This window comes from Lichenostomus cassidix, chromosome 4 (genome assembly GCF_008360975.1).
Source record: "Lichenostomus cassidix isolate B80296 chromosome 4, HeHo_3.0, whole genome shotgun sequence".
Taxonomy (NCBI): domain Eukaryota; kingdom Metazoa; phylum Chordata; class Aves; order Passeriformes; family Meliphagidae; genus Lichenostomus; species Lichenostomus cassidix.
Genome location: NC_139484.1, coordinates 27,230,682 through 27,248,033, shown reverse-complemented (window position 1 = coordinate 27,248,033; position 17,352 = coordinate 27,230,682). Strand labels below are relative to the sequence as shown.

Sequence of the window (17,352 nt, the reverse complement as noted above, 5' to 3'; positions counted from 1 at the left end):
GCCTGCAGCCATCATGGATGGATGATCACCCACACCCATGCTGGTGTCCCCCAAAGATATAGGAAGCATCCAGCATTGCTTCCAGGCCACGCAGATGTGCCCAAAACTTCTGAGTAGATGATGCAATGGTACCAGAAGATGGGGTGAATAGGACTGGAAGTCAAAAACCTCCTAAATATTCCTCAGTTTTGCAGGGATTGCTCTGGCACAAATGCAAATGCTGCTAATACCTCCTCCTTCTTCAGAGCTGACATTTCCTGAGCAGAGCTCTCTTCTTTGACCTCTCTCTGTAAATATTGACATTGCATTCACAAGGATAATAGATTTCTGTCTGCTCTTACTGCAGCTGAATGTTTCCACCGGGACTGTTACTACTTCTTATGGGTGGAAATGCACCTGCACCAGCTGTGAGGCTCAGCATAACCCCTCTGCCAGCCTTAATCCCCCAGTCCCTTAACAGACCACAGTGAAGCCCTGATTCATCTTGAGACAGTGGGAAAGGAATACTCTCCTGACCCTTTCTTTGTACTGGGAAAGGAGAAAAACCCATGAATTGGACTGCCTTCCTCCTAAATCACTTCCTCTCTCTAGAGCACGTGATCCCAAGGCAGGTATCCAGCATGAAAAATGACTTGCCTGTCACACATGACCCACACAGCTCCCCAGAATAACCCTGCAGTGATGCCAGAGCCTCCCAAAGGAGGAATAATCTGAGGTTTCTGTTTTCAAGTAACAATCCAGCTGTTTATAGCTATTTCTCCCAAAAGGAGATCATTCCCCATCCCCATCATCCAGGGATGAGCCTCAGTACTTGCCCTAATGCATTGCCTCTAGCAATACGTCACTGCAAAGCATTGCTTTGCACTTTCTGCTCAGTATGGTCTCTCTTGCCATGCCAGAGGCCTCCTTAAAAGCAAAATGGTTTGGTGAAGCCTAAAAGCAGCTTCCTAAGCTTCTGCTTTCCATAATATGAACATTTGGCAGGCTCTTGGAGGGCAGCTTGAGGCAGGGCTTCAGGGAGGCAGTGCGGACCAGCATGCAAGCTCTGAGCGGTCCACTTGAAAAAGAGTACTCGGGACACGGTTTTGCATAAATACCTGCTTTTCCCAGTTGCCTCAGCCCCTTTGCTGTCATATTCAGACCTTTTTTTTCTCCTCTCTCTCCCTAAATGCATCCTGTTTTGACACAGTTGTTGCCTTTCACAGGGCCAATGCAACACCCTTGGTGGAGGTTTGTTGTTCAACACGAATGTGGCCACCTGAGCAAGACAATTTCCCCCCCGGCTTTCCCTTGCTCCATGCTCCTGTGTGGAGGCAGCATGTTATGGAAGGGCCAGAAGCATCCTTTCCTTGTCGTCAGCTCTGGCTCCATACACAGGAATAACCATTCCCCACCCCCGCCCCCCCCTTTTTTTTGTAAGACATCTGGCATGCACTGAGTGGCAAAAATATGGCAAGCTGGGATTTCCTTCATTGGGAGAAGTGCACAATGTTATTTGGGCCAAATCTAAAGTTTCTCACTTATGATTTTTGCATATGAAAAGGAATTCAGGCTTGGTCCCTGGAGGGACCATCATTATATGCATTAACAGACAGCTGGGCTTTAGAAAAAGGGGGAAAGCTGGAAAAAAAAAGATGTTTATTCTGTACTTAGGCAAATTCATATGAGGGGAATCATCTCCCATTCTCGCTGCAGCACACTTTGCTCTCTATAGACTCTGAATACATTCACTCATCAAGGCATATTGAGTAGCTGCTTGTTAGCACAAGTTCGGCTCCCTTTCTGCATCCCTCAGACACACACACAAATACAAGTCCTCAGTGTGGCCCATCTGGAGAGATTCTATAGCTTTCTCTTGTTTGGAAGAAGCACAAGATCGTATTTCTAGAGCATTAAATTTGGTTTGATAAAGGCTTTTATAATTTTTATTATACACATATTTTTCATATTTTTAAAAATATTCTCATATATTTTTATAACCTCCCTTCATGCTGTCACATCTCAAGGCTGGGAAATTTGCAGTGCCCTATGGTAAACCTTTTGGTAAATATAAAAGGGCTTTGCTAAGGGTCAGATTCAAATGAAGCTAATTCCAATCAAATCAAATCACAGGGCTGAGGAAACAAAAAAACCCTATTTTTTTTATTTGACTCCTGATTTATCAGCTCCTACAAAGTCACCGCTTCAGCAGTGGGATGTTTCCATGATGTAAAAAATATCCTGAAGCACAGTGGCCTTTGTTTTCATCTTTCTTTTAGACAATAAGACATCTCCTCTCCTTGAATAGGTGAATAATATTAAAAAAGAGCTTACACTGAGATAACAGTGTCATCTTTGTGGACCAGATGCCCATACAATGCCATCACTCATAGAAGCATTTCACCTTGCTGCCTTTTCCCTTTCTTGCCCGTTTTGCTTTATCTGTTTGCTTTTTTCTTTTTTTTTCTTTTTTTTTTTTTTGGTTTGGTTTGGTTTGGGTGTTTTTTTAGCTCATGGGAGCCCAAGGTGGCTGCATAGAAAGGGCCATAACCAGGTCTTCCCTTCCTAAGATGTACTCAGGCATTCCAAATTTACAGGGATCACCAGGACTTATCTGGTTTTTTTTAAGTCTTATTTTTACATACAAACCTGTTTCCAGTGATCAGGTTTTATCTGTTTAGTGTTTTTCCCCCCTTTTCAGAGTTATTGGGGTGTGACTGTTTTCACACCACAGCTTGCAAAACCCTGTCGCCCTTAAATCTCCTCTATCACAAAGACATAACAGCACCTTGAAATAAGCTGAGTTTTCCAAGGGAAAGGTCTGGCTTTAAAGAACTAGGATGTGGTGCCAGGAGGACTCACAGTATCCCTGGGTGGTACCTGGGGAGTCTCAGCTGCTCATTACAGGAATGCTTTTGTTCCCGAAGAAGCTGGGCTGTTTATCAGCTGCTTATCAGTTATGGCCATGAGGATCTCTGGAGTGTGGATGATAAACTAGCAGGAGGCAGGGCTCTTTTCTGCCCTCATACCCTCTGCAGACAAAGCCTGGATCTGAACTCACTCTCTTGCTATAATTTATTTCTCCATTACATTTCTGACCGGGGCCCCAGCTTTGCAGCTATTGCTGTCTGCCTTTTGTCTTTCTGATGAGGCTAACAGCAGCACTTGAATATTAATTGCCTTCCCTCATGATGCAATCACACAATTTCGGGGTGCTGGGGAGGGATGGACAGTACACCAGGGCTTTACACCTGCAGTCTGGCCTGGGATGCAAATGCGAGAGCCAAGGATTTGGAGTTTCTCTGGCTGCTGCATAAAATGGGAGGCAATGAAGCACAGCTCTCAGGGATGGGAGAAGGATGAAGTTTTTTACAGCACTGATTTCTGTGCCCTGAAGCAACTATTCGTGTTGATTTGGGACACTGCAGCTCTAGCACTCCCTTCCTGAGGGATAGCCCAACTTTGCCTCTGCCAGAGCCAACAGCCTTTCTCCACACAGAAGATTTACAATTATTTTATTTATTAATTTTATGGTATTTTTTTTCTGGGATCTGTGTAGTTGTTGGTGCAAAAAGATTTTGGCTGTACAGCCCTATTGTCCAAACTCTGGGTTTCAAAGGGGTAAAGGTAACATTCATGCTTTCCCTTCCCCCTAGCTGGGCCAAGGGAAGGACCCACCTGAGCCTGTTCAAGACCTAAAGTCACCCAAGGTCAGGTTTTAGCAGGTGCTGAGCAAGCCAGCCTGTCTGTAGGGCTCAGTGTGCACTCAGCTGCTCACAAACTCTGGCTGTGAAAGCCTGGTTTTCCACTGCAAAATACTAATCCCCCCAAAAGGGCCATTGTTTCCAAGCCAAATAAACATATGCCTTTACCACATGGGCACTGTGGATTGACCTTTTGGTCTGTGAGTGACTTTCAAGCAATGGCCAAGCCAGGATGCAAGCCATGCCTGTGGCTCCCCTCCACTTAATTTCTCCTCATTTCTTGCCAAGCACATGTTCCCAGCCACTTTACCCAGTCCATTCAATCTGCCCTTCCCTGCTTCAATGGCTGGTGACTGCCCAGTCAACTTGGTGGGATTTGAGCACTAGTGAGAACACCCATCCCTTCTGCAGCCACCCTAGCCCTGCTTCCCTCCTCTCCCTCCCAGTCATTAATTCATCCTGGGACAGGAACATTGATGAAGGCCAAATCCTTCCTAGCGCCAAACCTTGATGATCTCCATCTATCCCCACTGTCTGGCCCCAAACACCCCTTTTCAGCCTAAACCAGTCTCACTTCTGGGCTATTGGCTGCCATTCACTATTTATCAGCCATGCCCTAATCCTTGTCTTAATTAGGAGTGCTTTTGCATGTGTGTGCATATATAGCCATGCATATCTATCTATCATCCATCTATCTATCTATCTATCTATCTGTCTGTCTATCTATCTATCTATCTATCTATCATCTATCATCATCTATCATCATCTATCATCTATCTATCTATCTATCTATCTATCTAATCTCCATACATATATATATGCCTCCTTACCCCTCCTCCTCCAATAACTGGGTCCAACCATGAATGTTATCCCATTTGAAAGATATTAGCAAACCCTGAGGAAGTCTTGAGCTTCTACACATCTCATGGAAAGGGACCACAGGATGCCATCTTGATGGCATTTTGCCCACCAGGTGGGAGAGGCCACTATAATTTTTTTTTTAAATTAAATTAATTTTTTTATTTAAATGAACATATAATTTCTCTACCTTCCTTTTTTTCCCCCTCGATGAAATATTTTTACCTTGCATGCCCTTTTGCTCAGTGGCTTCACACACTATATTTCTTGAGGAGTAAATGATTAAATTTTAGAGCCTGGAGTTTCATGTTTAAATGTCAAGCTTGAAACACAGCACCTCAGAAGAGAAATCCATAGGATTTCTATTTTCTTGTAATAAATATGGTCTTTATTGAGAGCAAACCAAGAAAACGGCAGGCAGCCCATCTCACAGTTTTGCTGCTTTTTTTTCAGCTTAAAAGATTTTTTGGTTTTGTAGTTAAAAAGTAAGCTTTGAAAGAAATAAACCTACTTCACCAGCACAAATGTATTCACTGGCCATTTATGGAGGAGCTTGAAGAGTTTTGGGATCAAAAAAACCTGGTTAGAGCTGTTAATGGGTTATGAAAGCAGCACGCCAGTGTAAAAAAGCATCTTATTTTCTTACACTCAGTATGCTGAATATTACTATAGCTGATTCTATGAGTAATGCAGCTGATCCCAGCTAGAGGTGAGGAAATGAAGGGGTAACAAAATCACCTACATGGGTGCCTTGTTCTCCTCCATGGGTGGCTCATAGGACTTTCTGGGAGGAAAATAATGAGCCAAATGTTAATGGGTTGTCAAAGGTCCCTGTAACGCTGGGGCCTGCAGCCACCAATATCCAGCAGTTCCCAAAGGAATTGCACCAGATGCTCCCACTGGCATCTGCTCATATTATAGAGCAGATACCAGTGCCAGTCATTTTATAAAGGCAATGGGTACATTCAGTGAGCATCATAAACTTCACCCCTGTTTGTCCAAGGCTTTTTTCTCCAGCAAACCCTATGGTATGCAATAACTGCAAGCACACCCTGGTCTGCTCTCAGCAAAAAGAGCAAAGCTTTTTGCTGGCCATGCTGCTCTGGCTCCCATTTCCTACCCTGTCTCAGCCTGGGATTGTTTTGATACCTGTCTGCATGTACATGAGGCTTGAGCCCTGGCAGCAGATGCATTATTGAAATTGCACACTTGGAAGCCCACATGCACCTGCTAAGGGGACTGCCACAGGGAATACCACCTTTGCAGCACTCATCCCTGCAATGAATTTTCCAGTGGAGTTCTCTTTGTCCTGTGTTACCTCATTCTGAGCTGTCTTTCTGTGCCCCATTGTGATTCACTTTCTACACTGACCTGCCTGCTGGTGCAATAGTTTGTCCTAGCATCTCCATAAGTCCCACGCCACATCTGAGGCATTACAGATAAGGTGGTTTCTCTCCTGCCACCCACCCATTTTACCAAGCAGGGACGATGTGTGTCCTTCTCCACTTCTTGAGGTCTATCTCCCTCCTCATGTCGGCAAAGATGAATTGTTCTGGGATAAGGTTGTGCTGTTTTGGCTGCTTCTTAATGCACCTGAGGGTGACTTTGAGCAGGCCCCATTGACTTGAATAAATCTATCTCTTTCTTTCATCTCTTCTTCTGCTTGCTGGTCCCTTTTTTTTTTTCTGGTGGAAGTATCCAGTCACACTTTATGCATTGCATGCTATTTATGCAGTTCAGCCCATGAAAAATACATGAAGAGTCCCTTGCTCTTTCTCCCCACGGCTTCATAAATCTTGCATTGCTTTCTGCATGGCAGCTTGGCTTCATGGGGTGATGGGGAACAGCCTCCCCGCTGCTCCTGCCCTTGGGCCACAGTGTTCTCTGGGGATTCTGGCATTACAGGCTTGAACCCTTACAGGTGGGCAGAGGAGGGGGGAGGTCCAGAGCCCCCTCAGCCCCATTTTTATATTACTGGGCAGGAAAATAGGACCAGGTTACTGTTTAACTGCCTTGCAATGTCTCCAGCACGGGGGTCATCTTGCTTTGTTTTGCTTTGCTTTGCTTTGCTGGAAACAAGAGCGACGCAGAGAATATTACCCTGTGCAGAGCTTGTCAAGCATTCATGAGAGCTGGGGTTTGCAACTCGAGATGCAGCTGTGCATTTATTGCACGGACCAGACAGAGGCTGTGCAGAAAAACCACCCAAAAAATAAGTCAGGCTCGTGCTTAAAGACCCACTTTAAAGGTAAAGCACCATACCTTTCTGTGCAGGCAAATTTACTAGCTGGTGCCCATGGACTGCAAGTGCCTTTTCTCACTCTGAGCCAGCAAACGAAAATAATAGGCAAACACTGATTTGAGATTTGTTTAAGAGCTGGGCCCAAAGCAATCTGGGCACAAAGGCCGAAAGAAATTGCCTAATTCCTTAGTTCTCACTTAAAATGGAACACTGTGGAAGGAATTTGCAGGCAGCTTCGATTTTTAATGGAAGTTTTCCTATGTTTGTATGTCCCCCTTAGCAGGCTCTCTGCCTGCTATCAAGGATGCTGCCTACATGGACAAATTAACAGTCCTTCCCTCTGACTCCTTACAGCATCAGCTGCCATTGTGGTCCAGCAGCAGACAACCTCAAGCTGAACAAGAAAAGAGAGTGGGGACTGGTGCATCAATCCAGAGAGATTGTATCAGAGTTGCTGACAACCTCAGTTTGCTAACCCAATTGACCTTGTGCTCCCTTTAATATATAAGGCAGCTCTCCCTGCTCTCCCAGCCTATCATGCCTTTCCTGGCCATGATATGAGTGTGCCACTACCCATCACTTGCCACGGCTTCCTGGCATGTCAGGAGAAACAGTATCCTTACCAGCACCTCTTCCCTTGTCCTCTAGCAGGGAACAAGAAAAGGGTGGCTGCCCACCACCTCTGTTAAGACCTTTCCCAGGTCAATCTTTTCCTCCTTGGCCCTTAGCTTTCCCCACCTATGGCTTTTCTCATCTCTCTTTAAGGCTGGCTTATGCCCATCTACAGCACGTGGTTGCCCCAAAATCCATGGAGCAGGGGATGTGGTGATGGGTGCTCCAGCTGGCCATGGGTCTGCTGGGGACCCACGCAAAAAAATTCAGAGAAAATCAGATCTTGGGAGGAAAAGAGAAAAATCACAAAATCCTGGTATTTCTAAGGGATATGTGGTCAGACTGCTCTGACTGCTCTGGGTCAGACTAAAAAGCCTATTTTCCCCAAAAACCAGAGAAAAGTGGAAACAGCCTGTAACAAGGCAGGATGCATCCATGAGGGTCTACAGGTCTCCCTCATCCAAAAGGCTCCACTTTCCTGCAGGGATCACAGGAGTAGCACCAAATCTGTGTTTAGGAGAGGAAAAATACAGAAAATTTATTTCCTTTCCAAGGGGGGAAATCCTGATGCTTTGTTGAAAGCCGAGGGGTCAAGTGCATGTGTGATCAACAACTGGATGTTGCTGTTAGTCAAAGGTTTTTATTTTTATGAAAAAATAGAAAATTTTGTATTTTACACTACAAAAAACCCATGTACACAAACAAAATGCACAGAGAGCACCTAAAGAGGGGGAAAGGGGACGAATAAATACAGCAATGCTACAGTCTCCTATGAGTTAAAACACTGATGCAAGGAGCTGAGACAGATGCTGCGGCTCTGGCAGTGCTGGATGCACCAGCTCCTGTCCTACCTGCCCTAAGGAATTACAATAAAGGACTGGAAACTAAGTGCTGATCTTAAGACTGCTACTAATGTATTTTACACACGTCTTAACATCTAATTTCAAGTCCACAGCAGTCCAAGGAGTCACAATTTCTTGAGCACTGTGACTTTCTACATTTTATTCAACACTGAATAGACAAAAAATTTTTTTTACCTTCATTTTTTATTCTTCTCGCTATTAACATATAGGAGGAATAAATAAAAAAATGTAAACTGATTTTTTTCCCCTTTTATATCAGTCTTCCTTTTCTATGCTCAAGTAGTTTTTCCAAGTGGTACCTACACAATGAAAAGGTGTCAGTCTACACAACCCATTCTTGGGGACACTTCCTTATCCCAAAATGAAAAACTGTACCAAAAAGAGCCTTTTCACCTTTTAGATCCTTTGAAATACCTCCCTCTCAATTACCAGCAAAATATACTGGAAAAACCAGAATTTGTTGGCTCAGCTGCAGCAGTACTGAGCTGGAAAAGCAAAGTGCTTGGACTTACCATAGGCAGGAAATCCACCTACAGCCCTTTCCAAGAACATAACCAGCCAAATGTTGCTGTTGTCTTGTTCTGCTGCACTCCAACACATATAATCATGCCCAACACACGAAGTACTTGAGTTCTTGGACGGGAACCGAAAACCTCCGTTGTCTCTGGAATTTGCTTGTGGACATAAAAGCTGTAACCTTTAGACCCTACCCATCAAAACAACATTTTATTTTATTTTGAGCTCCAAGACAAAGTCTCTTAATACAGAGATCTGTAGCAAAAACAGCTCTTGAAATAAATAGAAAAGGTTATTTATTTATTTATTGGAGGAAGAGAGAAGAGGTGCCCTATTTACAAATGCAGTCTGGCTTAAGAACAGTTTTGTTTTCCACTGGTTCATAATTTTGAAGGTTACTCCAGCATCTGGTACGTATGCCAGCAATACAAATGATGAAAAGGAGACTGCTTTTTAAGAGCCCAGGAAAAAAAAGACCAAGTCAAACTCCTCCCACAGAGCCAACAGGAAAGGAATGAGTGGAGATGATGCACAGAAAGTGCTACATCTTTGCTAATAGCAGCTCGGTGCCACCAATGGATGCAGGCAAACAAATGATTCCTCCTGATGAAATGAGTTGTTTCTGTCTTCCTACATGTGATTTTCCCAACCGTTGCAGACAGAGAGGCACAAATAATCTCAAGACTGTTCTGCTGACAGCTCTAATAATCTTATTTATTATATGACAAATCTCTTTTCCGTGCCGATATTGTTATGTCTTGCTTGATACCCTCTTCCTCTTTTGTGGTCCGGTGGCTGCCAAAATGAAACAACGGGATGAGAAATGACACCATCAAGATTTGTTAGACCTCTCCATGGCTCCTCTCCCTCCTATTTCTCCTGATTCCTGAGGTACTCAGCACTAGCCTGCAGAGGAGGAGGCCATTTCGGAACAGGCAAATATTGCCAGAAGAAGCTCTGCTGTAAGCAAACAAAGCCCTGCTGCTAAGGAAAAAAAAACCTCTCAGCCTCTGCTCCTAGATGCTTCCCTTTTATTAAAAAAAACCCATTATTTTTTTAAAAAAACATTATTTAATGGTGGCAGCACCACTCCAAAATCTCATCCAAAGGCTGGGGGGAAATGTAAGAAAGACTTTGAAACAGCTGAAGGTGCCTTCCAACACCTGCTTCTGCAAGACATGAAGGACACAGCCCTCCTTTCAGCTGTTTGAGCTCTTTGGGCTCAGCTCTGCAGCACTGGGGATGAAGGGAGTTACAGCAACTCTGTATGTTGATTTTATTGCTCAGGAAGGATGCCACAAGATGCTATCCAAACTCTGAGGAAGCAGTACATTTACAGAAACAACAAACCCTTGCAATCCACTGAGCTGTTTTAAAATCTTTATCAAAGTCTTCACAAAATTAAAGCCCAGCCTAGGAATACCAAATAAACTGTGCTGTTTAATCCTATCTACAATAAAAGGAGGAGGACAATCCCAAAATATTTCTTGGGTGTGAATCTTAGGGGATTGGTTTGTCCTCAGGTCCCTCTGAAAATACCAGCCACAGGCTTTAATGGATACATTGAACCCCAGCTATAACCAAGTCCTGATCTGAGCTGTGCTAGCTCCAGATGAATGGGATCTCCTTGCCCTTAGGATGCCATTGCTGGGACCATGTTGGGCTACTCTGCTCTTCCCTCCCCTCTGTGCTCTGTCCCAAAGTGGCCAAGTCCACAGCCAAACCTAAAATGCTGAGAGACAGCTTGGGCAGCACCACTCCAAAAGTAATCCCACTCTCATCACTGTGGGAGAAATACTACAAAATCTCCACACGGGATGACCACGGGCTCATTTCCACGCTGTGCCCCAGGACTTAACCCACATCATCAGAAAAGGAACAACAGAATTCCTTCCTTCCAGCTGAAACCACCTTGTGCTTTCTCTCCTGAGCTATGTGAACAGAGGTGAAGGCTGCACTGGGTGATGGCTACTGGGCTAAAACACCTGTTCAAAGGCAATCCCATGCTATCTTTTGCCAGGACACAGGAAAACTGATGCCGCATTGTCACTGGAGGCCACCAAGAACCAGATGTTTTAATTCTCTTCTTCTGGCTGTCCCTAACCCATGGTGTAATGGAAGAGGGGGGCAACGTCTTTTATTTAAGCAAACTCCTTCTACCTCACATACATAATCAAAACTCCTGAAGATTTTATGCATTGCTTAAACCAAACTGCAGCAAAAAACCAAAGCATAGGGGTAACACAAAAGGGAGACTGAGTAAAAGAGGAAGGAAAGAAGGAACAAACCAAGGAAAGAGACCCAATCTTGTACCTGATGCGTAGCAAACTGTACAGTATATACATCTTCATCATGTATTATACTCCCCAAAGAGCAAATAAAAAGAACTTGGTAACACAGAAGGAGAAAAACAAAATATACACCCTGTATTGCATTTGCCATGAAGCAAGCAACATGTTTATATGCTAGTCTCTATAACTTAATGCTGTGTAACAGCATTTTTCTTTTCTTTAAATTTACAAAACAAAATATCTATTGAGAAATAATCTAATCATATTGCTCTTCAATACACTTCTGTAGACAAGTAAGACTCGAAGTTAAACTTCAGCGAACTGCAGCTACTGGGAGTCCATGAATAGTTACAAAAATCCTCCATTCAAGTCAGTCCTTGGAAGCATTACCATGTGCTGCTGTAATCCAGTATATAAAGGTGCTATTTATATATGTACCTCCCATGTACAGACAACACGTGGTGGGAAGGCTTGTTGTCATCACCGCTGAAGCTTAAGAGACTGGTTAACCTCATGTACAGCGGATTCATTTCCATGTTCCATGCATCTTACATTGACTTCATGAAAATGAGGACACATATAGGAAGAAAAGGAAAACTTTAGTCAAACACTGCTTTAGAAATGCTGCAGCAGAGGTCAACGTCCTTCAGCTATAGAAACCACTGAATTTCCCTTTTTATCTTTTCTTGGTTTTTTTTTTTAGTCAAAATAAATCTCAGGGCTAGAGTACAAAGTGCAGGACCGACCCACTTGAGGAAGCAACTTTAAAAACCGTGTTACAACGGCACCATCCCATTCACCAACTGGACCTTCATCTCTTGAAGGCTGTTCATTATCTTCTTCTGGTGACCAACAAGTGTCACTCCCAGACGTCTCAAATCCCTGTGGGAGAAAGCAGACGTTGGTTCCATGGACCTCTCAGGCACACGCCGCCACGCACACCACGCGCTGCTGCTGCTGCCAGCGCCTACCTGTTACCACTGGCAGCTCCCGGAGCCAAGTTTAGTTGGCAAGTTTTATTTCCCCCATTTGTGATTTTTTTTTTTTTTTAATGGCTGACAGCATCTCAGAGAGGTGATGTGATTTGAATGAGATCACCTCGCTGGCCAAGGAGAAAGGCCAGACAGCAAAGTGTCACCATCATCTTTGGCCAAGGATTCTGCTAGGTGTGGAAAATACTACTTCCAAGAGAAAAGCCATGTAAGAAAGCCCATGTTGCAGTTTCCTCTTCTCACGGGAGAGGCTGGTATTTGATCTTGCATATGAGCAGTGAGGAGCGAGGTCAATCCATGCTTCCTTCCTCTTCAGATGAGGCAAAGCCAGGAAAACACAAACAGTAAAAGCCTCGAGCATGGCCACCACCCTGATAACCTCTTAAAGTCAAGAAGAATTAGCAAAGCAGCTCCCATCTGGGTCTTTGCACATCTTTCTATAAACCCACACTTGATTTTTTTTGGGGGGGAGGGGGGGTTGTTAATTCTTGAAGCCAAGGGCATTTATGTTGAGCCTGCCTACTGGGCTACCATTACAGGAAAGCTGTAAAATAAAAAAGTTTATGCAAAATGCAGGATCAGGAGCAAAGATGGTTTGTCATCAGCTCCACTCTCCAAAACTCAGGTGTGTAGATGAAGGTAATCACCAGGTAATCACAAGATTCATGTGAATGGCATAAAAGAGGCACCTCCAGGGTACAATTTATCTCCTCCAAAGACAGGAGTGGGACAAGTCATCTCCTGGAGATATTACAGCAGGACCTTGTATGATCAGATTCAATGATACATCTAAAGCCAGGTAAGGCCATTGGTTATGGCAGAGTATAATTGTAGAGATTTCTTACTGGGTGGAAAAGTGTTAACAAAGAAATTGTAGGAATAAAAGCTCAGAAGAATCAAGACAGTTGCATATATGTTTCCAGCACAAGACACAGGAACTGTTAGAGAAGCAGTTTGACTAGGAGACGTGGTGTTTTGTCTGAAGACTTCCACTAGAACAATATCAGTTCCTCACTTACTACCTCCAGACTGGACTGAATTAAGGATATTTCTAAGTTGTGCCTTACAGTCCTGCCAATACACTCATGAATCCCAGAGCTGCTGACACCCTTTGTGCAAGCCGTTTAGAAGAAATTCTCTACTGGAAGCCATTGAGATTTGACCTTGAACACGCAGCTGGTTTTTGGAAACCATGCTGCCACATTCATGCAAAGGCTGGGAATCCCCAGCAACACCTGGGAGCCCAACCATCACCTGAGACACGTTGCAAACCTGGCCTACAGTTCACAGCAGGGCTGTGTGCTGGACTGCAGGTGAGAACGTGCAAGGAACACCAAAACGTTTTCACATGAGCTACCCATGGAGGCGTGCCTCTCTCGGCAGCTTCACATTCTGGACAGAAACTCCTGTCCAAGTACAACCAACCATCCACATCCAAAAATTACACAGATGAACACTGCTTGGAATAAAAAGCAATCTTGAGTAAGGCCAATACATTAACACATAAACTAGTCGAAGCCAAAATCTAGATCTGTTCTTCTCCAAGGACTGTCCTATTTTCTGCCTTTTGATTTGGAAAATACCAGAATTTTTGCTTTGGGCTAAACACATAATTTCATTATCGTACCCTTGTTTGGCAATGCTTCTTGATGATGCAAAGGGAAATTATAACACAAGGGGCAGAGAGCAAAGGAGGTCAATGAGACACATCAGCTGTGCTCCTTACCTGGCAGAGAAAAGGCTGCAGCACCTGCAAAAGGTGTCTACCTTCTCAGGGGGACATGCTTTCATTTCTGCCTCCACTGAATTGTGAAACTAGTTCAGCAAGCCATCTTAATAATGAAGGAAAATGAAGTAATGCTATTGTTACATGCAATTTATTTTATGTACACAGCACAGTTGGAAGTTCACACCAGAGATCAAAAAAAAAAAAAAAACCCACAACCAACTAACCCCCAAAACCAACACAGTATAGGACCTGATTTTTAAGAGACAACATCCATCTTCCCCCTGCTGAGTCCTGCTCTGCTGGCACTTTTGGAAAAATCAGCTTTTTTTTTTTTCCAGGTATCTAAAGTGCAAGCTGAGCACTTTTGAAAATACAGTACCATGTATTTCACAGATATATAATTTCTAACACTCTTGCATGTTATGCCGGAAAAAAAAAGCCTGAAACTCGGAGAAAAGCATGCATGCCTTGGCCTTGCACACACAGCCCCATCAGTCTAACAAACCCCCCACCCTGTTCACTAAACAGCCTTTTTTTTTTCCCATATAGTATCCCCTTAACTCAATATCCTTGAGGAGTGTCTCATTGATTTACAATGGAGAAAGAAGAAAAAAAGAGTTCTGATTTCAATGCATTAACTGCTTACCAGAGGACCCAGTCTTTTTTTTTTTTTTTTTTTTTTTTTTTAAATATCAAATCCTCTCAAATGTGAAACCACCAGCCAAAGGCATGGGAACTCCTCAGAGAGGGGAAAAACACTACTGTGGGCTACTGTGGGGTCTTTCACCTCAGCAAAGATGAACCAGAGGACAACAGCTCCTGAACCAGATGCTTATCAAGTATACAAATCATCAGCTTTATTCAAAAGCCACCTTGCAAATAGCAAAGACAATAAAACTTTCTAAAAACTGCCTAGAGAATGCAGGAGCTTTAACTCCGATGTTTCAAGCATGACTTACTCGTGCTTGCTCCCATGCATCCAGTGCTGAAGGACTTAAAGCAGCGTAAGGCAGAAGATAATTTTGAACAAAATTGGGTGCACAAACCAGCTGGTTTGGGGACAAAAAATCCCCAACAACTTCTGTGCCAAGGAGCTGCAAAACAATTGCCTTCAGGCTCCAGTCCAGAGCTGCCTGGCTCATGTTACTGCAGCCAAGTGGTAATTTCACTGGGGTCAGCTCTGCAGAGGAGATGTGTGCAGGCATCCACGGGGCTTTGCAATAAAAATGTGCATTCCCTGCAGGAAAAGGCACAACTCAGACCCGTGGCCAAACAACACCTGCGATCAGGATCAAGGCTGCTCCTTGCTGTGGAAGTGACCTGACCCCTTGTGTTGGGTTTTGTGTGTGCCTCTGCAGTGGAGATCCCAGCAGCTATGTGCTGTGTGGTCCCCCTGCTTCAAAATACTTGGCCTTCCCAGCCATGAGACAACTTTTATTCTTATTTTATATCTTTTCACTTCTTTCATTCACACAGGGCTCAAAATGAAAGCAGGCAGGAATTTGGATCACTTGTCAACAAGGTATTAAAAGGCTGACTTAAGATGACCAAAAAGCCAAGGAAATTAAGGGGAAAATTGGTGTCAGCTCACACCGAGCAGCCTGCACACAGCTGCATGCATGCTGCTCCCTCACCACTGCCTTGCATGGAAGCCCAGCTGCAACATGCCAGTGACAACAGGGTACCCCCTTCCCTGCAATAGCCTCCATTTGCAAGGGTTGAATTCACAGTCTCCATGTTGTAAGAAATATATTTAAAACATTTTATTTACAAATAGAACTACTTATACACCATGGACCAGTTTGCCAAACACAGTGTAGACTAGGACTGGATTGCAACATAAAATACAACCCCCTCACCAGCCAGTTTAGTCATGCAAGCAAAAGGGCCACAGTCCTGAAAGATCTCTGTGGTCAGAAGCCATCAGCTTACCACAGATATTTTATATTTCATTTCCCATCCAGGCCAGATCTCACCACTCTTCTGCATGTGGTGTAACTATAATTGCCCATGCAGACTGGGACTACTCATGGAGTTAGTTAGTTGTCAGTTTGAATGAGGGGAAACAAGAAGAACCTCAAAGACCTTCAGACAATGCTAAAGAGAGAGAAATCCGCTTTCTAAGGACTTTTGCATGAAATGAGGACTTAAAAAAATTTGTTTTAAGAGTTCATCTGCTCTTACTCATAATTCCCATTCTACTTGATTACAAGATGAGAATTTGTTCTGAAGCAGACACAGCATCACAATCCCAGGACTGAGATTTCAGTTTAAGAATAAGCATCTAGAGCAGGTGAACTCTTAAATGTTCTTCATCCAGTATAACTTTTAATAAATAATTTATTTTATTTTAGAAGAAAAATATATACAATGCAAAGCAACACAACACATATTATTACAAATATTCAGAGCTCTTCATCTAATAACAAACAACAGGGTGTCCTGAGATTCAGTGAGTACAGATCTTTCAAAAGGTGAAAATATGTAGTCCACATGGTTAGTAATTGGTCCAGTCAAGGGTCAGACTGAAACTCATGTCATGGATCTATCTATTCTTGATTATTGTCCTGGTAAAGTTATTCTTGCAGTGGATTGAAAGAGCTCCAGACACACTCAAAGTCACTAGGTGGTCCACAAGTTTAAAGAGCAGGTCTGGTCCACTGGAAAGGTTCCTTTCAAGTCTGATATCCAGTTGGAAAGAGAGGGTGGAGGGTGAGGCTCCACTTTTCACAAGGTGATTCATCCCTTTGCAAGAATTAGAGCTAAATGTAGAAATCACTCTTTGTTTGCACACATACATTTTCAGGTCTTTGCTTAAGCAGGCAGAGCTTAGGACTTGGGGAGATGTTCATCAATTTTAGATTTTTAATCTTTTGCCTTCAGAAATTTGTCACTAATACTACTCTTTTCTGAAATAAATGTATCAGTCCATCAGTTTGAAAGAATCAGTGTGGTAATCAGAATTTTGCTTTTCATGCCAGGGGAGGGAGGTTTGAAAAAAAACGCTGAACATCTACCACCTCAACCAGGTCCTGTAAAGAAGCCACAAGCTTGGCACCCACAATTACCAGTCCTTTCAGTGTTATGGCCAACTCCTCCTACAGCCCTAGTAGGTTTTTTTCAGTAGATTAAAAAAATTATTTACATTCACCATATGCTTTTTCTGGCAGCAATTATCCAGTTCTTTCTCCATCTAATTTCTATGTCTGTCTCCTACACAGTTTGAATTTGGTGAAGATCATTTTGGATGGTATTTGAAAGCAACCTCTTAAATTGTAAAGACTGTTTTACTAATGTCATTTGGGGAAAGCAAGCTACTTTCAGATGTTTGTATTGTCTTTTCACCTGATCCCCCCAAGTCCCAGCTCTGGAATATACAGAACAGTTGTCACTATCAAAAATGACAAGGAACATTTAACCTGAATTTAACCTGAATTCTCCTTTGTAGAGTACAAAATGTTTTGTTGCTCCCTTTTACAGGGAGAAAAAAGAAAAGAAAACCTCCAGAAAACCAATGCCTCTCTGTATATCAACCTTTAGAGAACTTTGCTTGTTCTAGTGTTTAT

The 17,352-nt window shown here is 43.3% G+C and overlaps 1 protein-coding gene across 3 annotated transcripts in view; it reads right to left on the bottom strand.

The window, feature by feature from the left end:
• Positions 1-9,047: 9,047 nt before the first annotated feature.
• EPHA5 (EPH receptor A5) overlaps positions 9,048-17,352 on the bottom strand; it is a 191,782-nt gene continuing 183,477 nt past the window's right edge. For all 3 annotated transcript variants that reach the window (XM_085058448.1, XM_085058449.1, XM_085058450.1), the window contains one exon: positions 9,048-11,947. In XM_085058448.1, coding sequence (XP_084914574.1) covers positions 11,842-11,947 — 106 coding nt within the window. In that variant the 3' untranslated portion in view covers positions 9,048-11,841. The remainder of the gene's footprint in view (positions 11,948-17,352) is intronic.